This window comes from Nerophis lumbriciformis, linkage group LG25 (genome assembly GCF_033978685.3).
Source record: "Nerophis lumbriciformis linkage group LG25, RoL_Nlum_v2.1, whole genome shotgun sequence".
In the NCBI taxonomy this organism is placed as follows: Eukaryota; Metazoa; Chordata; class Actinopteri; order Syngnathiformes; family Syngnathidae; genus Nerophis; species Nerophis lumbriciformis.
This window is the reverse complement of record NC_084572.2, coordinates 41,761,146-41,787,380: the sequence shown is the minus strand read 5'-3', so window position 1 is coordinate 41,787,380 and position 26,235 is coordinate 41,761,146. Positions and strand designations below refer to the sequence as shown.

At 39.9% G+C, this 26,235-nt stretch overlaps 1 protein-coding gene across 1 annotated transcript in view; it reads right to left on the bottom strand.

The window, feature by feature from the left end:
- The window catches only part of haspin (histone H3 associated protein kinase), a 76,064-nt gene that overhangs the window by 30,386 nt on the left and 19,443 nt on the right, over nucleotides 1-26,235 (bottom strand). Inside the window, exons 4-7 of the mRNA XM_061984443.2 lie at nucleotides 22,933-24,628; nucleotides 12,431-12,569; nucleotides 12,308-12,360; nucleotides 819-1,004 (exon numbers count right to left, since the gene is read on the bottom strand). Coding sequence (XP_061840427.1) covers nucleotides 819-1,004; nucleotides 12,308-12,360; nucleotides 12,431-12,569; nucleotides 22,933-24,628 — 2,074 coding nt within the window. The remainder of the gene's footprint in view (nucleotides 1-818; nucleotides 1,005-12,307; nucleotides 12,361-12,430; nucleotides 12,570-22,932; nucleotides 24,629-26,235) is intronic.

Below are 26,235 nucleotides of genomic sequence, written 5' to 3'. Positions count from 1 at the left end.
CAGTAATGCGGACGCTGTATCGATCCGTTGTGGTGAAGAAGGAGCTGAGCCGGAAGGCAAAGCTCTCGATTTACCGGTCGATCTACGTTCCCATCCTCACCTATGGTCATGAGCTTTGGGTTATGACCGAAAGGACAAGATCACGGGTACAAGCGGCCGAAATGAGTTTCCTCCGCCGAGTGGCGGGGCTCTCCCTTAGAGATAGGGTGAGAAGCTCTGTCATTCAGGGGGGAGCTCAAAGTAAAGCCGCTGCTCCTCCACATGGAGAGGAGCCAGATGAGGTGGTTCGGGCATCTGGTCAGGATGCCACCCGAACGCCTCCCTAGGAAGGTGTTTCGGGCACGTCCGACCGGTAGGAGGCCACGGGGAAGACCCAGGACACGCTGGGAAGACTATCTCTCCCGGCTGGCCTGGGAACGCCTCGGGATCCCCCGGGAGGAGCTGGACGAAGTGGCTGGGGAGAGGGAAGTCTGGGCTTCCCTGCTTAAGCTGCTGCCCCCGCGACCCGACCTCGGACAACAATGGATGGACAAGCACTTTATCCAATGTCACTTCATTTAGTTTAATTTTCTTATGATAATAGGTTGTTGTTTTTTAATCAACACAATGCATCTTTATCCTTCACAACATTGCGGATGAAGCACAAAATCTAATCCCTTAATACATAAACAATTTTCGACATTTCCTTTAAAGCTTTCACCAAGTTATTAATTATGTTGCCAGCAAGCTAACGAGCATATTAAATAGCTAACGAACAAATAACTGAAGTGACGCCCAACCTTGGCGATCACATATGTGTGTGATGTGTGCACACGTACTTTGAGAGCAACCACCTCTCCGGAGGCGTTGCTGGTGGAGAAGACCTCGCCGAACGTACCCTCCCCAATCTTGACACACTGTTTCATGCGTGGTGGGGAAATACACTGCGTCCAAGACAGGGGGCCCGGCTGGCCGCACTCTGCGTACACTTTCTCTGCGTCGGACAGATCTGCGTCGGACATGAGCTGGAGGAAGCAGAAAGCGAGAAGTGTGCGTTTCATTCATTCTGGACAGCAGGGCTGCACAAATCTGGGAAAAACTGCGAGGATAACAATTTTAATGGTTGGAAATTCAGCCAGGACAACTTTTTTCACACGTAAATGCTTACGTTTGAAAGACATTTTAATGGGAGGTCCAGGAAAAACAGTTGGATAAAATATAACTGCAAACCTTGAAGAAATGTACCGTATTTTCCGCACTATAAGGCGCACCTAAAAACCACAAATTTTCTCAAAAGCTGACAGTGCGCCTTATAACCCGGTGCGCTTTATATATGGATTAATATTAAGATTCATTTTCATAAAGTTTCGGTCTCGTAACTACGGTAAACAGCCGCCATCTTTTTTCCCGGTAGAACAGGAAGCGCTTCTTCTTCTACGCAAGCAACCGCCAAGGTAAGCACCCGCCCCCATAGAACAGGAAGCGCTTCTTCTTCTACTGTAAGCAACCACCCGCCCGCGTAGAAGAAGAAAAAGCGCGCAGATAATACCGTACGTTTCATTTCCTTTGTGTGTTTACATCTGTAAAGACCACAAAATGGCTCCTACTAAGCGACAGGTTTCCGGTTCATGAAAAGACGCAATCTCTCCATCCACACACGGATTACTATTTCACAGCAACTGATATTCCTGTGAACCGCACTGTGGATACAACGGGAGCACGTACGGTGAATATTCGCACCACAGGGAATGAGAAGTCATCCTTCACTGTGGTTCTAGCTTGCCATGCTAATGGCCAGAAACTTCCACCCATGGTGATATTCAAAAGGAAGACCTTGCCAAAAGAGACTTTTCCAGCCGGCGTCATCATAACAGCTAACTCGAAGGGATGGATGAAGAAAAGATGAGCGAGTGGTTAAGGTAAGTTTAAGTTTAAGTCCATGTTGATATACGATTCCATGCGCGCCCACATCACGCTGGTTTTAATATATTATTAAAGTTTGACTGACCTATTTGACTGTTTTTTTGACATTCCTTTAGCGCAGTTAGATGCGGCTTACAACACGGGGCGGCTTATAGGTGGACAAAGTTTTGAAATATGCCGTTCATTGAAGGCGCGGCTTGTAACCCAGGGCGCCTTATGGTGCGGAAAATACGGTAATCACTTGTCAATAAAGCATAAATAATAGGCTAGACTGTATGTATCAATTCATACTCCAACGATCACCTCATGTCAATGTTTTATATATGCGTGGTTTGAATTTGATGTCAGTTTTTCCCATGGTCACAAACACACCGTCTGTGTCTGAAAGGTGATTGGCGGAGAATGAGGAAGTAATAATAATTAAAGCTGCAAGCAGCGTTGTTCGGGCCCGCGTATTTGGCAGGTGCTAGTCCTAAGTGTCCCAATACTTTTGTCTACTTTTAGTCTGAAGTGTCCCAAGACTTTTGTCTAGTGTACCTACCTTGTCTGCATTGTGTGGGCACGTTGGTGCTTCCTGCTTTTAAGCAGCCATCTTAAAAAAAACAGCACCGCAGGAGCATCAGTGCAGCGGGTCTTTGAAGGGTCATAAAATCAAAACCGGAGCAGGCATTAAAAAGTTGTTCTATACTTTTATACACAAGGGTTCAATCTCTCTCCTGTGTTAGTTTGAAGTCTAAACGACAAACGCGCTCAGAGGAGATAGATTTTGAAGGAAGGTGACCGGTTTTAACAAAAATGTTGTGTTGAAGGGGGAATAGCAAACTTCCTGTTGATTTTTGCTGGGGGTTGTCAATTTATGAAATGTAGGTCTAAGTGAGACCTACGGAGAGGTTTTCGTTTCATGTCTCTACGACCTTCCCAGTGGGAGTTACAGGCAGTTTTGTCAGATTTTTCATCCGAGGAGCAGTTTTTTGTGCGTTTTATTAAAAAATTGCTGTAGAGCACAATTTTTAGATTTGGGGTTAGGTTTTTTCATTAGATCGCAGTTTTAGCCAGTCCTGATGTGTGTGTTCAGTTTGGTGAGTTTTGAAGCATGTTAAGGGGGTCAAATTACAGCTCAAAGAGGCAAAAGTGACTGTTTTTAGTACTTTTTTGTCTTGAAGGGGGAATTGCCAACTTCCTGTTGATTTTAGCCCGAGAATGTACCATTATGAAAGTTAGGTCTGGTTCAGACCTACATAGAGGATTTTGTTTCATGTCTTTCCGACCTTCCTAGTGGGAGTTACAGGCAGTCTAGTTTTTTTTTTTCCTAGGGGGCGCTAGAGCGCAATTTTGATTTTTGCAGTTTGTTTTTTTTATTAAAAGACAATTTTCGCAGGTCCTGATGTGTGGGTCAAATATGGTGAGTTTTGAAGCATGTTAAGTGGGTCAAATTAGTGCTCGAAGAGGCGGCGGAAGAAGAAAGAAAGAAAGAAAGAAAGAAAGAATAATAAAACCTTAGAAATTCAATAGGTCCTTATGTCCCATTGCATAAGGACTCCCTGTGGGAGTCCTTTTGCAAAGGGCCATTGCGGGCCCTAATAATAGATTTTATTTGTAAAAGCACTTTACATTGAGTAAACAACCTCGAAGTACTACAGTGTATTGAAAAAATACAAATAAAAACTAGAACAACCTAATAGCTGGAACTAGCACGCATATGTCTAAAAAAGGCTTTTTTTTTTAAAAGAAGAGTTTTTAAGCCTTTTTTAAAAAGCATCCACAGTCTGGGGTGCCCTCAGGTGGTCAGGTAGCGCGTTCCACAGACTGGGAGCGGCGGAGCAGAAAGCCCGGTCTCATAGTGTTGTTGTGTGTCCGGGGAAGCGCAGACTCACCAGAAGAAAGCGTTTACACCAGGGGTGCTCATTACGTCGATCGCGATCTACCGGTCGATCTCGGAGGGTGTGTCAGTCGATCACCAGCCAGGCATTAAAAAAATAGTCCTAAAAATGAGCGATCATAAATCTTCACTATGACGTCACTTCCGTCACTTGATTGACATTCACGGCACCCGAGGGTCTTCTGAGATGACGCTGGCTGCTGCCAGCTCATTAAAATGACCGACTGGAAGGCGAGAAACACTTTATTTCAACAGACTCTGGCGCCGTACCTGTCGTCAAAACTCTAAAGACCGACTGCACAGTTGCGCTAACAAAACAAGAGTCTCAGAAAGCTGGCGTGCACAAGCTAGCAAGCTACGGAGTTTGCCGACAATGTATTTCTTCTTGTAAAGTGTATACAAAGGAGTACGGAAGCTGGACAAATAAGATGCCAAAAACCAACCACTTTCATGTGGTATTGGACAGAAAGGAGGACTTTTTTTCTCCTCCATTCGAAAATGCGGACGTTATCATCACCACTGTCTGATTCCAATCAATGCAAGTCATCACAATCAGGTAATACACCAACTTATATTCTTGTCTTCATGAAAGAAAGGAATCTATATGTGTTAAACATGCCTGTATTATCTTTAAACACCTTTAACTTATTAACAATATTAACTGTATGTGTTAAACATGCTTGCATTATCTTTAAACACCTTTAACTTATTAACAATATTAACTATATGTGTTAAACATGCTTGTATTATCATTAACCACCTTTAACTTGTTAACAATATTAACTATATGTGTTAAACATGCTTGTATTATCTTTAAACACCTTTAACTTATTAATAATATTAACTATATGTATTAAACATACTTGTATTATCATTAAACACCTTTAACTTGTTAACAATATTAACTATATGTGTTAAACATACTTGTATTATCTTTAAACACCTTTAACTTGTTAACAATATTAACTATGTATTAAACATACTTGTATTATCATTAAACACCTTTAATTTATGAACAATATTAACTATATGTATTAAACATTCTTGTATTATCATTAAACACCTTTAACTTGTTAACAATATTAACTATGTATTAAACATGCTTCTATTATCATTAAACACCTTTAAGTTATTAACAATATTAACTATATGTATTAAACATTCTTGTATTATCATTAAACACCTTTAATTTATTAACAATATTAACTATGTGTTAAACATGATTATATTATCATTAAACACCTTTAATTTATTAACAATATTAACTATATGTGTTAAACATGCTTGCATTATCATTAACCACCTTTAACTTGTTAACAATATTAACTATATGTGTTAAACATGCTTGTATTATCTTTAAACACCTTTAACTTATTAATAATATTAACTATATGTGTTAAACATGCTTGTATTATCATTAAACACCTTTAACTTGTTAACAATATTAACTATATGTGTTAAACATGCTTGCATTATCTTTAAACACCTTTAACTTATTAACAATATTAACTATGTATTAAACATACTTGTATTATCATTAAACACCTTTAATTTATGAACAATATTAACTATATGTATTAAACATTCTTGTATTATCATTAAACACCTTTAATTTATTAACAATATTAACTATGTGTTAAACATGATTATATTATCATTAAACACCTTTAATTTATTAACAATATTAACTATATGTGTTAAACATGCTTGCATTACCATTAACCACCTTTAACTTGTTAACAATATTAACTATATGTGTTAAACATGCTTGCATTATCTTTAAACACCTTTAACTTATTAACAATATTAACTATATGTGTTAAACATGCTTGTATTATCATTAAACACCTTTAACTTATTAATAATATTAACTATATGTATTAAAAATACTTGTATTATCATTAAACACCTTTAACTTGTTAACAATATTAACTATATGTGTTAAACATGCTTGTATTATCTTTAAACACCTTTAACTTGTTAACAATATTAACTATATGTGTTAAACATGCTTGTATTATCTTTAAACACCTTTAACTTATTAATAATATTAACTATATGTATTAAACATACTTGTATTATCATTAAACACCTTTAACTTGTTAACAATATTAACTATATGTATTAAACATGCTTGTATTATCTTTAAACACCTTTAACTTGTTAACAATATTAACTATATGTGTTAAACATGCTTGTATTATCTTTAAACACCTTTAACTTATTAATAATATTAACTATATGTATTAAACATACTTGTATTATCATTAAACACCTTTAACTTGTTAACAATATTAACTATATGTGTTAAACATGCTTGTATTATCTTTAAACACCTTTAACTTATTAATAATATTAACTATGTGTATTAAACATACTTGTATTATCATTAAACACCTTTAACTTGTTAACAATATTAACTATATGTGTTAAACATGCTTGTGTTATCTTTAAACACCTTTAACTTGTTAACAATATTAACTATGTATTAAACATACTTGTATTATCATTAAACACCTTTAATTTATTAACAATATTAACTACATGTATTAAACATTCTTGTATTATCTTTAAACACCTTTAACTTATTAATAATATTAACTATATGTATTAAACATACTTGTATTATCATTAAACACCTTTAACTTGTTAACAATATTAACTATATGTGTTAAACATGCTTGTATTATCTTTAAACACCTTTAACTTATTAATAATATTAACTTTATGTATTAAACATACTTGTATTATCTTTAAACACCTTTAACTTGTTAACAATATTAACTATGTATTAAACATTCTTGTATTATCATTAAACACCTTTAATTTATTAACAATATTAACTATATGTGTTAAACATGCTTGCATTATCATTAAACACCTTTAACTTGTTAATAATATTAACTATATGTATTAAACATACTTGTATTATCATTAAACACCTTTAACTTGTTAACAATATTAACTATATGTGTTAAACATGCTTGCATTATCATTAAACACCTTTAACTTGTTAACAAAAACATATATTTCATAAATAAGTCAATATAAATGATATATATGAATGAGGTAGATCCCCACGACTTGATCAATTGAAAAGTAGCTCGCCTGCAGAAAAAGTGTGAGCACTCCTGGTTTACACGATGCGTTCAGAGTACAAAATGTTTTTACCTGTTGGAATTTTGCCGTTTGTGATTATAAGATTGTTAATTTTAGTTAAAAATAGCGCCAAACTTTGTGTTTCTTCTGGGGGCTACATTATATTATATTACTTTCAATTGTTTTCAAGTAAAAGCAGAAAAAATGGATCTAACATACCGTAATAGTGTGAGAGTCCAGTCCATAGTGGATCTAGCATAATATTGTGAGAGTCCAGTCCATAGTGGATCTAACATAATAGTGTGAGAGTCCAGTCCATAGTGGATCTAACATAATAGTGAGAGTCCAGTCCATAGTGGATCTAACATAATAGTGAGAGTCCAGTCCATAGTGGATCTAACATAATAGTGAAAGTCCAGTCCATAGTGGATCTAACATAATAGTGTGAGAGTCCAGTCCATAGTGGATCTAAAATAATAGTGTGAGAGTCCAGTCCATAGCGGATCTAACATAATAGTGAGAGTCCAGTCCATAGTGGATCTAACATAATAGTGAGAGAGTCCAGTCCATAGTGGATCTAACATAATAGTGAGAGAGTCCAGTCCATAGTGGATCTAACATAATAGTGTGAGAGTACAGTCCATAGTGGATCTAACATAATAGTGAGAGAGTCCAGTCCATAGTGGATCTAACATAATAGTGAAAGTCCAGTCCATAGTGGATCTAACATAATAGTGAGAGTCCAGTCCATAGTGGATCTAACATAATAGTGAGAGTCCAGTCCATAGTGGATCTAACATAATAGTGTGAGAGTCCAGTCCATAGTGGATCTAACATAATAGTGTGAGAGTCCAGTCCATAGTGGATCTAACATAATAGTGAGAGTCCAGTCCATAGTGGATCTAGCATAATATTGTGAGAGTCCAGTCCATAGTGGATCTAACATAATAGTGTGAGAGTCCATTCCATAGTGGATCTAACATAATAGTGAGAGTCCAGTCCATAGTGGATCTAACATAATAGTGTGAGAGTCCAGTCCATAGTGGATCTAACATAATAGTGTGAGAGTCCAGTCCATAGTGGATCTAACATAAAAGTGAGAGAGTCCAGTCCATAGTGGATCTAACATAATAGTGAGAGAGTCCAGTCCATAGTGGATCTAACAAAATAGTGTGAGAGTCCAGTCCATTGTGGATCTAACATAATAGTGAGAGTCCAGTCCATAGTGGATCTAACATAATAGTGTGAGAGTCCAGTCCATAGTGGATCTAGCATAATATTGTGAGAGTCCAGTCCATAGTGGATCTAACATAATAGTGATAGTCCAGTCCATAGTGGATCTAACATAATAGTGTGAGAGTACAGTCCATAGTGGATCTAACATAATAGTGAGAGTCCAGTCCATAATGGATCTAACATAATAGTGAGAGAGTCCAGTCCATAGTGGATCTAACATAATAGTGTGAGAGTACAGTCCATAGTGGATCTAACAAAATAGTGTGGGAGTCCAGTCCATAGTGGATCTAACATAATAGTGAGAGTCCAGTCCATAGTGGATCTAACATAATAGTGAGAGTCCAGTCCATAGTGGATCTAACATAATAGTGTGAGAGTACAGTCCATAGTGGATCTAACATAATAGTGTGAGAGTCCAGTCCATAGTGGATCTAACATAATAGTGAGAGTCCAGTCCATAGTGGATCTAACATTATAGTGTGAGAGTCCAGTCCATAGTGGATCTAACATAATAGTCAGAGTCCAGTCCATAGTGGATCTAACATAATAGTGTGAGAGTCCAGTCCATAGTGGATCTAACATAATAGTGTGAGAGTCCAGTCCATAGTGGATCTAACATAATAGTGAGAGTCCAGTCCATAGTGGATCTAACATAATAGTGTGAGAGTCCAGTCCATAGTGGATCTAACATAATAGTGTGAGAGTCCAGTCCATAGTGGATCTAACATAATAGTGTGAGAGTACAGTCCATAGTGGATCTAACATAATAGTGAGAGTCCAGTCCATAGTGGATCTAACATAATAGTGAGAGTCCAGTCCATAGTGGATCTAACATAATAGTGAGAGTCCAGTCCATAGTGGATCCAACATAATAGTGAGAGTCCAGTCCATAGTGGATCCAACATAATAGTGAGAGTCCAGTCCATAGTGGATTTAACATAATAGTGTGAGAGTCCAGTCCATAGTGGATCTAACATAATAGTGTGAGAGTCCAGTCCATAGTGGATCTAACATAATAGTGTGAGAGTCCAGTCCATAGTGGATCTAACATAATAGTGAGAGTCCAGTCCATAGTGGATCTAACATAATAGTGTGAGAGTCCAGTCCATAGTGGATCTAACATAATAGTGTGAGAGTCCAGTCCATAGTGGATCTATCATAATAGTGAGAGTCCAGTCCATAGTGGATCTAACATAATAGTGTGAGAGTCCAGTCCATAGTGGATCTAACATAATAGTGAGAGAGTCCAGTCCGTAGTGGATCTAATATAATAGTGAGAGAGTACAGTCCATAGTGGATCTAACATAATAGTGAGAGTCCAGTCCATAGTGGATCTAACATTATAGTGTGAGTCCAGTCCATAGTGGATCTAGCATAATAGTGTGAGTCCAGTCCATAGTGGATCTAACATAATAGTGTGAGAGTCCAGTCCATAGCGGATCTAACATAATAGTGAGAGTCCAGTCCATAGTGGATCTAACATAATAGTGAGAGTCCAGTCCATAGTGGATCTAGCATAATAGTGTGAGAGTCCAGTCCATAGTGGATCTAACATAATAGTGTGAGAGTACAGTCCATAGTGGATCTAACATAATAGTGAGAGAGTCCAGTCCATAGTGGATCTAACATAATAGTGAAAGTCCAGTCCATAGTGGATCTAACATAATAGTGAGAGTCCAGTCCATAGTGGATCTAACATAATAGTGAGAGTCCAGTCCATAGTGGATCTAACATAATAGTGTGAGAGTCCAGTCCATAGTGGATCTAACATAATAGTGTGAGAGTCCAGTCCATAGTGGATCTAACATAATAGTGAGAGTCCAGTCCATAGTGGATCTAGCATAATATTGTGAGAGTCCAGTCCATAGTGGATCTAACATAATAGTGTGAGAGTCCATTCCATAGTGGATCTAACATAATAGTGAGAGTCCAGTCCATAGTGGATCTAACATAATAGTGTGAGAGTCCAGTCCATAGTGGATCTAACATAATAGTGTGAGAGTCCAGTCCATAGTGGATCTAACATAAAAGTGAGAGAGTCCAGTCCATAGTGGATCTAACATAATAGTGAGAGAGTCCAGTCCATAGTGGATCTAACAAAATAGTGTGAGAGTCCAGTCCATTGTGGATCTAACATAATAGTGAGAGTCCAGTCCATAGTGGATCTAACATAATAGTGTGAGAGTCCAGTCCATAGTGGATCTAGCATAATATTGTGAGAGTCCAGTCCATAGTGGATCTAACATAATAGTGATAGTCCAGTCCATAGTGGATCTAACATAATAGTGTGAGAGTACAGTCCATAGTGGATCTAACATAATAGTGAGAGTCCAGTCCATAATGGATCTAACATAATAGTGAGAGAGTCCAGTCCATAGTGGATCTAACATAATAGTGTGAGAGTACAGTCCATAGTGGATCTAACAAAATAGTGTGGGAGTCCAGTCCATAGTGGATCTAACATAATAGTGAGAGTCCAGTCCATAGTGGATCTAACATAATAGTGAGAGTCCAGTCCATAGTGGATCTAACATAATAGTGTGAGAGTACAGTCCATAGTGGATCTAACATAATAGTGTGAGAGTCCAGTCCATAGTGGATCTAACATAATAGTGAGAGTCCAGTCCATAGTGGATCTAACATTATAGTGTGAGAGTCCAGTCCATAGTGGATCTAACATAATAGTCAGAGTCCAGTCCATAGTGGATCTAACATAATAGTGTGAGAGTCCAGTCCATAGTGGATCTAACATAATAGTGTGAGAGTCCAGTCCATAGTGGATCTAACATAATAGTGAGAGTCCAGTCCATAGTGGATCTAACATAATAGTGTGAGAGTCCAGTCCATAGTGGATCTAACATAATAGTGTGAGAGTACAGTCCATAGTGGATCTAACATAATAGTGAGAGTCCAGTCCATAGTGGATCTAACATAATAGTGAGAGTCCAGTCCATAGTGGATCTAACATAATAGTGAGAGTCCAGTCCATAGTGGATCCAACATAATAGTGAGAGTCCAGTCCATAGTGGATCCAACATAATAGTGAGAGTCCAGTCCATAGTGGATTTAACATAATAGTGTGAGAGTCCAGTCCATAGTGGATCTAACATAATAGTGTGAGAGTCCAGTCCATAGTGGATCTAACATAATAGTGTGAGAGTCCAGTCCATAGTGGATCTAACATAATAGTGAGAGTCCAGTCCATAGTGGATCTAACATAATAGTGTGAGAGTCCAGTCCATAGTGGATCTAACATAATAGTGATAGTCCAGTCCATAGTGGATCTAACATAATAGTGAGAGTCCAGTCCATAGTGGATCTAACATGTAGATAAATAATGCAATCAACATAATAGTGTGAGAGTCCAGTCCATAGCGGATCTAACATAATATTGTGAGAGTCCAGTCCATAGTGGATCTAACATAATAGTGAGAGTCTAGTCCATAGTGGGTCTAACATAATAGTGAGAGTCCAGTCCATAGTGGATCTAACATAATAGTGTGAGAGTCCAGTCCATAGTGGATCTAACATAATAGTGATAGTCCAGTCCGTAGTGGATCTAACATAATATTGTGAGAGTCCAGTCCATAGTGGATCTAACATAATAGTGTGAGAGTCCAGTCCATAGTGGATCTAACATAATAGTGAGAGTCCAGTCCATAGTGGATCTAACATAATAGTGTGAGAGTCCAGTCCATATTGGATCTAACATAATAGTGTGAGAGTCCAGTCCATAGTGGATCTAACATAATAGTGAGAGTCCAGTCCATAGTGGATCTAACATAATAGTGAGAGTCCAGTCCATAGTGGATCTAACATAATAGTGAGAGTCCAGTCCATAGTGGATCTAACATAATAGTGAGAGTCCAGTCCATAATGGGGCCAGCAGGAGACCATCCCGAGCGGAGAGAGGTCAGCTTTGTGATTTTATCTGTGAAAAGCGCTTTATAAATAAAATTGACTTACTTACTTACATGTTGGCAGGTCTGAAACAGAAACATTGAAAATACTCCATCAAGTCCAAACCCTGGCACGCTCACTCACTTGACAGTACATTCGTGCATGTCAAGTAAAACAAAAGAAAAACGGTCATTTGGATATTAGGTCGACGATTGAAATAAATCAAGATGGCAGCCCTACTGGATAAGGTTTGTTTGGATGTGGATTGGATCTGTTGTGCCAAAGTCTTACCTGGCTGATATCTGCTGACCTTGGACTTTTGTGACTGTTCGGCGTGACCATCACTGAAAGAGAGGGGCGGTTTTTGAAACGAGCCTGGGGGGCACGGTTACCCGAGCACATACGAGGGTCTACCTTTGCGGTGAATGGAGAGCGCGGACTTGAGACGATTCCAATACAGGGTGTGCGGCGTGAAGTCCGTCAGCAGCGACGAGAGGTTGAGTGGACATGTTCTCACCGGGGTGGAGAAATTATTTGTATGCCCGAGAAGCTCCTGCACACAAGAACATACCCAGTTAGTCAAGAAAGCGCAGACAGAAACCCCAACAAGAAGTTCATGGCCATACAGGAAGTAGGGTTTATATGTCAGAATAATTGTATATAAGTTATCACACAACTTGTTTGCTTTGAGTTCAGGTTGCCCTGCAGCCTGTGTTTACGATCCACTGGTGCTTACTGGACTTGGAGAAGGCATTCGACCGTGTCCCTCGGGAAGTCCTGTGGGGAGTGCTCAGAGAGTATGGGGTTTCGGACTGTCTGATTGTGGCGGTCCGCTCCCTGTATGATCAGTGTCAGAGCTTGGTCCGCATTGCCGGCAGTAAGTCGGACACGTTTCCGGTGAGGGTTGGACTCCGCCAAGGCTGCCCTTTGTCACCGATTCTGTTCATAACTTTTATGGACAGAATTTCTAGGCGCAGTCAAGGCGTTGAGGGGATCCGGTTTGGTGGCTGCAGGATTAGGTCTCTGCTTTTTGCAGATGATGTGGTCCTGATGGCTTCATCTGGCCAGGATCTGCAGCTCTCACTGGATCGGTTCGCAGCTGAGTGTGAAGCGACTGGGATGAGAATCAGCACCTCCAAGTCCGAGTCCATGGTTCTCGCCCGGAAAAGGGTGGAGTGCCATCTCCGGGTTGGGGAGGAGATCTTGCCCCAAGTGGAGGAGTTCAAGTACCTCGGAGTCTTGTTCACGAGTGAGGGAAGAGTGGATGGTGAGATCGACAGGCGGATTGGTGCGGCGTCTTCAGTAATGCGGACGCTGTATCGATCCGTTGTGGTGAAGAAGGAGCTGAGCCGGAAGGCAAAGCTCTCAATTTACCGGTCGATCTACGTTCCCATCCTCACCTATGGTCATGAGCTTTGGGTTATGACCGAAAGGACATGATCACGGGTACAAGCGGCCGAAATGAGTTTCCTCCGCCGGGTGGCGGGGCTCTCCCTTAGAGATAGGGTGAGAAGCTCTGTCATCCGGGGGGAGCTCAAAGTAAAGCCGCTGCTCCTCCGCATAGAGAGGAGCCAGATGAGGTGGTTCGGTCATCTGGTCAGGATGCCACCTGAGCGCCTCCCTAAGGAGGTGTTTAGGGCATGTCCGACCGGTAGGAGGCCACGGGGAAGACCCAGGACACGTTGGGAAGACTATGTCTCCCGGCTGGCCTGGGAACGCCTCGGGATCCCCCGGGAGGAGCTGGACGAAGTGGCTGGGGAGAGGGAAGTCTGGGCTTCCCTGCTTAGGCTGCTGCCCCCGCGACCCGACCTCGGATAAGCGGAAGAAGATGGATGGATGGATGGATGGTGCTTACTGGTCTTTGATCTTATCAAGCAAAAAGGCAAACAGCTTGTAAACCTCCACTGTGTGCGATGGAATGCGCCGTAGAGGTGTCGGTTTCTCAGATCTTGGACAGCCACAGGAAGGACCTTATCAGGACCCGAAATCTACGAGGGGGGCAAACCGGACACCGCTCCAAGCACCTTTTTGTTTGAACTGTTTATGACCCAGTGCAGCTGCTGTATAATCAGACCCCTCCCCTTAGAAGCAGCTGCAGCTATGTAATTAGGGAATGCCCAAATAAAGGAGGAGGCGTGGAACTCCCTCCTCAGAGCGTGGGACGACAATGTACGAGGGTGCAGGTCCATACGCTCTCCTCATGAGCTAAATTGATTCCTTGCTTCTTGTCCTGTTTAATAGATAGTTTGGTGTTTGAACCTGACAGTGTATACTTCTGGGAGTACTGCCCTTATACATTTGTACATTGATTTCACAGAGAAGTACGAATTCTTATGCTCTGAGATCCAACGATCGATCAGCTGTTACTCTCTGTCCGTTTTGTTGGCACTGAGCTAGGGGAAAAAGCTTTTGTCTATGCAGCTCCTTGTGCTTGGAACATGCTACAAAGTGACTAGAAGCTGACTGAATTTTTTATCCTTAAATGCTTTCAAATCTAAACTGAGAGCATTTGAAGGAGCCTTAGTTATCTAACTGTTTTACTTGATGTCCATCCTGTCATTTTATGTGTAACTCTACCAGGACTCCCTTGACAAAAGGGTTTTTTAATCTCAATGGGATTGTTTTCCTGGTTAAATGAAAGTTAAATTAAAAAAAAAATGACAAAAAAGTGCATGGGAATTAGAGCAGTGGTCCCTAACCACCAGTCCGGGGACCGGCACTTGCTACCAGGCCGCACAGACACATGAAATTTTCTCCTACTTCACTTTGGCCAGTCCCAGCAGACACACCAATAAGCTTGTTCATAGATCCATCCATTTTTCTACCACTTGTCCCTTTCGGGGCCACGGGGGGTAGACGTCTTATAAAAACTCCTGATAAGAAGTCGCCATTTGCTAAATTTGTTACATGGGACAATGCACATGAATAAACATATCCAATGTAAAGGTGCCAAATCTTAGCCAAAAGCTAGGTTCCATCTGCAGTCAGCGGCAGGTTGATGCCCTAAGATCAGGGCAGATCAGGCACAAAGTGACCATACTAGTTCAAGTGCATAAGCCAGTTGGAGAAGTGCTAAATTGTTGCATATGATAATCGTGCTGAAAGAAGAAAATACACATCTCCTTTGGCCTAGTAAGTTAAAGTGCTGCTATTATTACTCAAGTAGTTAGCAATAACAGATGTATTTACACACAAAATTGGACCAAAAAAGCTAACTGACTAACAGACTGTGGCGATTTCTGAACTGAATCGCAAGATGGATCACATCATGGAGAAGCTTGCTGAAAAGGACAATTGAATTGAATTTGAGAGCAGCCAGCATGGACGAATAGAACAGACAAGTCATTGTTTTGTCTGTTCGCGGAAAACAAACATCCTAATCTACCATTTGACTCCCTCGAATGGCCTTGACGCTGTGAAAACCAGGACCAGGCTGTTCTGGAAAAACACCCCCGAGGACACCTCAATGATGGACGCTTTTGACCTCCCTCCCTCCTCAACGACACCTGGAGTCGAACTTTTGCAGATCGGCCTCAGTCTATAAAAAACATTATATCATCACACCCAAGACACACACACACACACCCTCCCCTCCCCCACCCCACGCCTTCACCACCACTTCTTTTCCCTCGGGGTGATGGTCGGATGGCAGCGCTTCATAGCAGCGGTCGCCTTCCAGGGCCCCAACTCCCCGCCCCTCTGTTGCGAGTTTGTCGTGATTAAATGTAACATTTTTATGTGTGCATGGCATGGAGGTTTTTTCCCACTCCAGACTAGGCCCCCTTAGGAGCCCAGTCTAGAATGTATTTTTTTTTCTCATCTTTTTACCTTTTTCCCATCTTTTACGGGGCGCCTTGTGGCGACCCATCAGCGTTCCTGTTCTGTAACCCTGTACACTGTTTGTTTGTCTAATCTTGAACGGGTTTGTGCTGAAAACAAAGTTCCGTTGTACTTGTGCAATGACAATAAAGACCTATTGTTGGAATAATTCTTTGTAAGTTATCACAAAAGAAACGTTGTATTACATTATGTTCCTGATAAGAAGATGAAGGCTGTCTTTCGAGGCCTAACAAGAGGAAGAAGGCTTGTGAAACTCCACTGTGATTTCAACACGGACAGATGGCAGGATCTGCTCAACTTCCAGAGGAACTCTCTTTGAAGTGTTAAACGAACTCTCTTTGAAGTATTTCACAAACTCTCTTCCAACTATTTGGTAACCGAGGTCAACGCTATTTACGACCCGCTGCCCTCTTGAAGTCGCTGTGGTCAGGAGACGGGAGGGGTTAGCCATTGTCCTCCAACACCTGCCCTAGCTGGATCCAGGAAGAGCCCAAGCCCGAGACATCCTCTTCTTTGTCTTCAATGTGACCGAAAACAATGACTGTTTTACATACTTTCCATTCCTGCTGAGACATGTGTTGGTGCGTGAACATTGAACATCTAAATAAAAGAGGAGACGAAAACCTTCTTCGTCAGAGCGTGGTGCAGGACTGTACAGAGAGTGCAGTGGCCATGTCTCTCCTCAATATTGAGTCCAAATTGAATTCTGTCTCTGTTTGATTCCTTGCCTTTTGTCTTGTTTAATAGATGTCCTCAGTGTTTGAACGTGACACCTATCTGAATCTGAATCAGTGTGTCTACGTATGAAATATTGCACAAAATGTGAATACATAACTTTTAGAATGGAAATAGAAATCTATTGGAACTAATGGCAAGTATTTCTAGCTTTATTATATACCCATGCTCTTGTCCTTGAATGGGATGTATCACCTACATACAACCCATCACATACTAAAGCAAAAAAAACCTACTACTCGCAAAAATGAGTAAAAAACTTAAGTCTATGGAGAGCTTTTTTTGCAAAAGGAAAAGGCCAGGGGCTCTCACTAGTTCAGCGTTTTGGTGAGTTTGTATTTATTCATTTTTCATGCACTTATTTGCTGTATTAATCTGCCACACGTGGAAGGTCGGTCGTGAAAATAATACCTACATTAAAACGGTCCCTGGTGCAAAAAAGTTGGGGACCCCTGAATTAGAGTGTAAGACAGGGGTGTCCAAACTTTTTCCACTGAGTGCTGCACAATAAAAATTCAAAGTATGCGGGGGCCATTTTGATATTTTTCATTTTCAAAACCAATACAATGTATAGATTTGTTTTCCCCTTTCGGGCTCCCTTCAAGTTTGGTCCCAGGGACCCGAAAAGCGCTCAGCCAGAAAAGAAAAAAAAAAAAGTGTTATATTATACTTTTTTTAACGCTTGAATCTCTAGATCAACTTCAGATGTGCTGATATAAATCTTTGTATGTTTTATGCCCTTTTTGTTAAAGAAAACATTTTGTGTATTTTTATGGCAAACACACAAAATATGCAATAGTTTCCTCAATTTTTTTTTATAAAGTGTTATATTTGATGTGAAGTAATTGGAGCCTTAAATAGGTCAACAATTCATAACATTACTTTTGATTTTTGATTACCGTATTTTCCGCACTATAAGGCGCACCTAAAAACCACAAATTTTCTCAAAAGCTGACAGTGCGCCTTATAACCCGGTGCGCTTTATATATGGATAAATATTAAGATTCATTTTCATAAAGTTTCGGTCTCGCAACTTCGGTAAAGAGCCGCCATCTTTTTTCCCGGTAGAACAGGAAGCGCTTCTTCTTCTACGCAAGCAACCGCCAAGGTAAGCACCCGCCCCCATAGAACAGGAAGCGCTTCTTCTTCTACTGTAAGCAACCACCCGCCCGCGTAGAAGAAGAAAAAGCGCGCGGATATTACCGTACGTTTCATTTCCTTTGTGTGTTTACATCTGTAAAGACCACAAAATGGCTCCTACTAAGCGACAGGTATCCGGTTCATGAAAAGACGCAATCTCTCCATCCGCACACGGATTACTATTTCACAGCAACTGATATTCCTGTGAACCGCACTGTGGATACAACGGGAGCACGTACGGTGAATATTCGCACCACAGGGAATGAGAAATCATCCTTCACTGTGGTTCTAGCTTGCCATGCTAATGGCCAGAAACTTCCACCCATGGTGATATTCAAAAGGAAGACCTTGCCAAAAGAGACCTTTCCAGCCGGCGTCATCATAAAAGCTAACTCGAAGGGATGGATGAAGAAAAGATGAGCGAGTGGTTAAGGTAAGTTTAAGTTTACGCGAAGAGGCCGGGTGGCTTTTTTCACGCAGCTCTGTCCATGTTGATATACGACTCCATGCGCGCCCACATCACGCTGGTTTTAATATATTATTCAAGTTTGACTGACCTATCTGACTGTTTTTTTGACATTCCTTTAGCGCAGTTAGATGCGGCTTACAACACGGGGCGGCTTATAGGTGGACAAAGTTTTGAAATATGCCGTTCATTGAAGGCGCGGCTTATAACCCAGGGCGCCTTATGGTGCGGACAATACGGTATTATTTTTTGAGCAATGAAAGTATAAAACACATCCAACTAAAATTCCTTAGGGATCGGATTAAAAATAAGTCAAATGTTATTTTTGATTTACTTTTACTTTTCAAATGTCTAGATCAACTTCAGATCTATCCGTCAATTATAATTGTTTTATATTTTTGGTTTTGTATTTGTTTTCTTTCCTTTTTGTCATCGAAAACATAGTTTTTTTTAATGGCAAACACACAAAATATGCAATATTTCCCCCCAAAAATATTTAAGAGTGGAATTTTTGATGTGTAGTAATTGGAGCCTTAATATATTAATAATACATACATACATTTTTATTCATTATTATTTTTTGAGCAATGACAGTTTTAAAGAAAGAAAAACAGCCTGCATTGGAAACTTTGTGTTATTAGAGTCAACATTGCAACTTTTTCTCGTTACATTTGACCTGTTTGCTCTTTTATTCCACATTTTTGTTTTTTTTAATAGTATTGTTAGAATATGTTGCGGGCTGTTAGGGAATTAGCTGCTGGCTGCGAATGGCCCTTGGGCCGCACTCTGGTATTGGAGAACCCTGGATTTACAGTATCTTGCAAAAGTGAGTATTTATTATTATTTATTTTTTGCTGCCCTTTTTTGTTTTGCTGCAGCTGTTACATATACTGTAATATTGTACATGGTAATTGGGGTTTGTTATATATTGTATAAATTATATAATAATATAATATATCAGTATATATCAGGGGTCACCAACCTTTTTGAAACCAAGAGCTACTTCTTGGGTACTGATTAATGCGAAGGGCTACCAGTTTGATACACACTTAAATAAATTGCCAGAAATAGCCAATTTGCTCAATTTACCTTTAATTCTATGTTATTATTAATAATATTTATCTTTTACGGAAGGTTTTTTGTAGAGAATAAATGATGAAAAAAACACTTAATTGAACGGTTTAAAAGAGGAGAAAACACGAAAAAAATGAAACTTAAATTTTGAAACATAGTTTATCTTCAAATTCGACTCTTTAAAATTCAAAATTCAACCGAAAAAAAGAAGAGAAAAACTAGCTAATTTTAATCTTTTTGAAAAATTAAAAAAATAATCATTAGTAATTTTTCTTGGTTAATATTAATTTTAGAATTTTGATGACATGTTTTAAATAGGTTAAAATCCAATCTGCACTTTGTTAGAATATATAACAAATTGGACCAAGCTATATTTCTAACAAAGACAAATCATTATTTCTTCTAGATTTTCCAGAACAAAAATTTGAAAAGAAATTCAAAAGACTTTGAAATAAGATTTATATTTGATTCAACAGATTTTCTAGATTTGCCAGAATAATTTTTTTGAATTTTAATCATAATAAGTTTGAAGAAATATTTCACATACCGTATTTTCCGCACCATTAGCCGCACCTAAAAACCACAAATTTTCTCAAAAGCTGACAGTGCGCCTTATAACCCGGTGTGCTTTATATATATGGATAAATATTAAGATTCATTTTCATAAAGTTTCGGTCTCGCAACTTCGGTAAAGAGCCGCCATCTTTTTTCCCGGTAGAACAGGAAGCGCTTCTTCTTCTACGCAAGCAACCGCCAAGGTAAGCACCCGCCCCCATAGAACAGGAAGCGCTTCTTCTTCTACTGTAAGCAACCACCCGCCCGCGTAGAAGAAGAAAAAGCGCGCGGATATTACCGTACGTTTCATTTCCTTTGTGTGTTTACATCTGTAAAGACCACAAAATGGCTCCTACTAAGCGACAGGTATCCGGTTCATGAAAAGACGCAATCTCTCCATCCGCACACGGATTACTATTTCACAGCAACTGATATTCCTGTGAACCGCACTGTGGATACAACGGGAGCACGTGCGGTGAATATTCGCACCACAGGGAATGAGAAGTCATCCTTCACTGTGGTTCTAGCTTGCCATGCTAATGGCCAGAAACTTCCACCCATGGTGATATTCAAAAGGAAGACCTTGCCAAAAGAGACCTTTCCAGCCGGCGTCATCATAAAAGCTAACTCGAAGGGATGGATGAAGAAAAGATGAGCGAGTGGTTAAGGTAAGTTTAAGTTTACGCGAAGAGGCCGGGTGGCTTTTTTCACGCAGCTCTGTCCATGTTGATATACGATTCCATGCGCGCCCACATCACGCTGGTTTTAATATATTATTAAAGTTTGACTGACCTATCTGACTGTTTTTTTGACATTCCTTTAGCGCAGTTAGATGCGGCTTACAACACGGGGCGGCTTATAGGTGGACAAAGTTTTGAAATATGCCGTTCATTGAAGGGGCGGCTTATAACCCAGGGCGCCTTATGGTGCGGAAAATACGGTATTATTTTTTGAGCAATGAAAGTATAAAACACATCCAACTAAAATTCCTTAGGGATCGGATTAAAAATAAATCAAATGTTATTTTTGATTTACTTTTACTTTTCAAATGTCTAGATCAACTTCAGATCTATCCGTCAATTATAATTGTTTTATATTTTTGGTTTTGTATTTGTTTTCTTTCCTTTTTGTCATCGAAAACATAGTTTTTTTTAATGGCAAACACACAAAATATGCAATATTTCCCCCAAAAATATTTAAGAGTGGAATTTTTGATGTGTAGTAATTGGAGCCTTAATATATTAATAATACATACATACATTTTTATTCATTATTATTTTTTGAGCAATGACAGTTTTAAAGAAAGAAAAACAGCCTGCATGGGAAACTTTGTGTTATTAGAGTCAACATTGCAACTTTTTCTCGTTACATTTGACCTGTTTGCTCTTTTATTCCACATTTTTGTTTTTTTTAATAGTATTGTTAGAATATGTTGCGGGCTGTTAGGGAATTAGCTGCTGGCTGCGAATGGCCCTTGGGCCGCACTCTGGTATTGGAGAACCCTGGATTTACAGTATCTTGCAAAAGTGAGTATTTATTATTATTTATTTTTTGCTGCCCTTTTTTGTTTTGCTGCAGCTGTTACATATACTGTAATATTGTACATGGTAATTGGGGTTTGTTATATATTGTATAAATTATATAATAATATAATATATCAGTATATATCAGGGGTCACCAACCTTTTTGAAACCAAGAGCTACTTCTTGGGTACTGATTAATGCGAAGGGCTACCAGTTTGATACACACTTAAATAAATTGCCAGAAATAGCCAATTTGCTCAATTTAACCTTTAATTCTATGTTATTATTAATAATTAATTATATTTATCTTTTACGGAAGGTTTTTTGTAGAGAATAAATGATGAAAAAAACACTTAATTGAACGGTTTAAAAGAGGAGAAAACACGAAAAAAATGAAACTTAAATTTTGAAACATAGTTTATCTTCAATTTCGACTCTTTAAAATTCAAAATTCAACCGAAAAAAAGAAGAGAAAAACTAGCTAATTTGAATCTTTTTGAAAAATTAAAAAAATAATCATTAGTAATTTTTCTTGTTTAATATTAATTTTAGAATTTTGATGACATGTTTTAAATAGGTTAAAATCCAATCTGCACTTTGTTAGAATATATAACAAATTGGACCAAGCTATATTTCTAACAAAGACAAATCATTATTTCTTCTAGATTTTCCAGAACAAAAATTTGAAAAGAAATTCAAAAGACTTTGAAATAAGATTTATATTTGATTCAACAGATTTTCTAGATTTGCCAGAATAATTTTTTTGAATTTTAATCATAATAAGTTTGAAGAAATATTTCACATATATTTTTCGTCGAAAAAACAGAAGCTAAAATGAAGAATTAAATTAAAATGTATTTATTATTCTTTACAATAAAAAAAAAAAAATGTTACTTGACCATTGATTTAAATTGTCAGGAAAGTAGAGGAAGGAATTTAAAAAGGTAAAAAGGTATATGTGTTTAAACATCCTAAAATCATTTTTAAGATTGTAGTTTTTCTCTAAAATTGTCTTTCTGAAAGTTATAAGAAGCAAAGTAAAAAAAATAAATGAATTTATTTAAACAAGTGAAGACCAAGTCTTTAAAATATTTTCTTGGATTTTCAAATTCTATTTGAGTTTTGTCTCTTAGAATTAAAAATGTCGAGCAAAGCGAGACCAGCTTGCTAGTAAATAAATACAATTTAAAAAATAGAGGCAGCTCACTGGTAAGTGCTGCTATTTGAGCTATTTTTAGAACAGGCCAGCGGGCTACTCATCTGGTCCTTACGGGCAACCTGGTGCCCGCGGGCACTGCGTTGGTGACCCCTGGTATATATTATATACTTTATATATAATATGTAAATATTACATTTGATATTGCTACTATGGTACATTTTTAGTCTCCTGTATACCTTTGTTTTCGCCCTCTTTTTGTGCCCTTGTGTGCATTATCCTTTCCATCCTTTGTAACTGAGCTACTGTGTGGAGCAATTTCCCTTGTGGATCAATAAAGTTTGTCTAAGTCTATTTCTGTGTTGTCCCTTGAGAAGATACCCCAAAAAAAATCCTGCTGGAATGTAGGATAATGTACGGCACTCACGTGCAGTTCTTTAGTTTGGGCTGAGACCAGATCGTCCATGGTGCAGTCGGCAGCCTTCCTCCTCCGAAACCTGTGTGGGGTTTGAACCCTGCTGTCGGTCTTCCAGCGACTCACGCTCAGGCCGCTGACGCACGCCTTCCGGGTCGTGCCCGGCCGGCCCGTCAAGGGGCTCTTCCTCTTCTTTTTCCTTTTGGCCGCCACACCGGGATCTTGAACTTCTTTGTTGGGTGCGACAACAGAGGACTGTTTCTCAAAAGCCACGGACAATATCTCCTGAGAGTCTCTCGTTGTCATCACAACCTCACCGGTTGAATCTGGAGCATTTGTGAGCGAGTCGGACTTGGCTACTATCCACAGCAGCTCCTTCAATTGGGCTAAAGTCATTCTCCGGATTCTTACTACCAGCTTGTCACTTTGACATTTCTTGATCAAAGCAATCTTGAGGCTCTCTTCTTCCGATTGTGTGTCCACTGCGTCTTCCTCATGTCCTAATTGTCCTGCAGATGTCTTTCTATGGACCAGCCCAGTTTTAAATTGGGACATATCCAACCTTTTAACCGAAACTTTGCATTCCTTTCCAAACGAACCATCTGTGCCCTGCTTCTCTGTTGACCGTTGTACAGAAAAGTTAGGTGTTAACTCTGGGCAAGTGAATAACTCAAAGCTGCTGTCGGTGTGCTGACTAGATTCAACAATACGTACTGAGGCCGATCGCTCCATCGATTCATCTTGTGATGAAAGAGCTGGTGAAGGGTTGATAGGAACACATGACGTTTCTGACTCCCTATTGTTGGCATCGAAGGACGGTTGTGGTGAAAGAGCTGGGGGTGACAGTGAAGGGTTGATAGGAACACATGACGTTTCTGACTCCCTATTGTTGGCATCCAAGGACGGTTGTGGTGATGACAGAAGGTCAATGCAAACTGGCTCGGCCTTTGGCTTGGTGCCAGTGGAGCTAAGGAGGTCCGAGCAAGAGAAAAAGACAGTCTGGCTGCGGAGTTGACCGTCTAATCTCTTCACTCTCACATTGCAGTCCTGGGCCAAACATTTCTGCTTCAGTGCTTCAGCTGGTGACGGTAAGTCGTTCATGGTTACCACAAAGCAGCTGCTACTTTCTGGAGTCGGTACGCTTTCTGAGAAAGTGTAGGTCTTAAAGCATCGACCCGTCTTGTTCACGCTACCTGGGTGTGCAAACAGGTCAAAGGAGTGTTCGTGGTGGAAAGACTGGCCTGCCTGATTCTTCTGCTCCGTATTCTCAGAAGGGGGTGAAGAGCATGGGTGCCTTGGTTGGTGCAGGTCTTCCTTCAATGTGCTAACACCTATGCAGCTGACGGACAAGGACAAGGAGTTGAGGGACTGATTCGTGATAGCCACGGGCACACTGTCGAGCCCTTTTCTGGCCGGGCGCACAGAGGGCGTAGAGCAAAAGATGGGCTTCCTGGAGCAGGGCCCGAGGCTGTGATCTGCCGACTCATTGAGGAGATTCTCTTGCAAGGGATGGGCGGCCATGCTGCTGTTGGAACTATCCATGCTTGAACCCAGCCTTTTTCTCTTGGGAGACGGGGTGGTTTTTTTATGCTCCCGAGAAGTGAAGTCCTCCGAAGAGTCAACGGCAATTACTTTCTTGAGTTTGTGTTTTTTACTGACCAAGCGCTGGCGGCAGGTCACAAAGCGGGACTCAGAAGGTCCCGGAATACTGTGGAAAACAGGAAGTAGAGATGACATGAGGAATTTTTTCAGTATTTTTGAAAAGTACATATACAGGTAAAAGCCAGTAAATTAGAATATTTTGAAAAACTTGATTTATGTCAGTAATTGCATTCAAAAGGTGTAACTTGTACATTATATTTATTCATTGCACACAGACTGATGCATTCAAATGTTTATTTCATTTAATTTTGATGATTTGAAGTGGCAACAAATGAAAATCCAAAATTCCGTGTGTCACAAAATTAGAATATTACTTAAGGCTAATACAAAAAAGGGATTTTTAGAAATGTTGGCCAACTGAAAAGTATGAAAATGAAAAATATGAGCATGTACAATACTCAATACTTGGTTGGAGCTCCTTTTGCCTCAATTACTGCGTTAATGCGGCGTGGCATGGAGTCGATGAGTTTCTGGCACTGCTCAGGTGTTATGAGAGCCCAGGTTGCTCTGATAGTGGCCTTCAACTCTTCTGCGTTTTTGGGTCTGGCATTCTGCATCTTCCTTTTCACAATACCCCACAGATTTTCTATGGGGCTAAGGTCAGGGGAGTTGGCGGGCCAATTTAGAACAGAAATACCATGGTCCGTAAACCAGGCACGGGTAGATTTTGCGCTGTGTGCAGGCGCCAAGTCCTGTTGGAACTTGAAATCTCCATCTCCATAGAGCAGGTCAGCAGCAGGAAGCATGAAGTGCTCTAAAACTTGCTGGTAGACAGCTGCGTTGACCCTGGATCTCAGGAAACAGAGTGGACCGACACCAGCAGATGACATGGCACCCCAAACCATCACTGATGGTGGAAACTTTACACTAGACTTCAGGCAACGTGGATCCTGTGCCTCTCCTGTCTTCCTCCAGACTCTGGGACCTCGATTTCCAAAGGAAATGCAAAATTTGCATGGTTGGGTGATGGTTTGGGGTGCCATGTCATCTGCTGGTGTCGGTCCACTCTGTTTCCTGAGATCCAGGGTCAACGCAGCCGTCTACCAGCAAGTTTTAGAGCACTTCATGCTTCCTGCTGCTGACCTGCTCTATGGAGATGGAGATTTCAAGTTCCAACAGGACTTGGCGCCTGCACACAGCGCAAAATCTACCCGTGCCTGGTTTACGGACCATGGTATTTCTGTTCTAAATTGGCCCGCCAACTCCCCTGACCTTAGCCCCATAGAAAATCTGTGGGGTATTGTGAAAAGGAAGATGCAGAATGCCAGACCCAAAAACGCAGAAGAGTTGAAGGCCACTATCAGAGCAACCTGGGCTCTCATAACACCTGAGCAGTGCCAGAAACTCATCGACTCCATGCCACGCCGCATTAACGCAGTAATTGAGGCAAAAGGAGCTCCAACCAAGTATTGAGTATTGTACATGCTCATATTTTTCATTTTCATACTTTTCAGTTGGCCAACATTTCTAAAAATCCCTTTTTTGTATTAGCCTTAAGTAATATTCTAATTTTGTGACACACGGAATTTTGGATTTTCATTTGTTGCCACTTCAAATCATCAAAATTAAATGAAATAAACATTTGAATGCATCAGTCAGTGTGCAATGAATAAATATAATGTACAAGTTACACCTTTTGAATGCAATTACTGA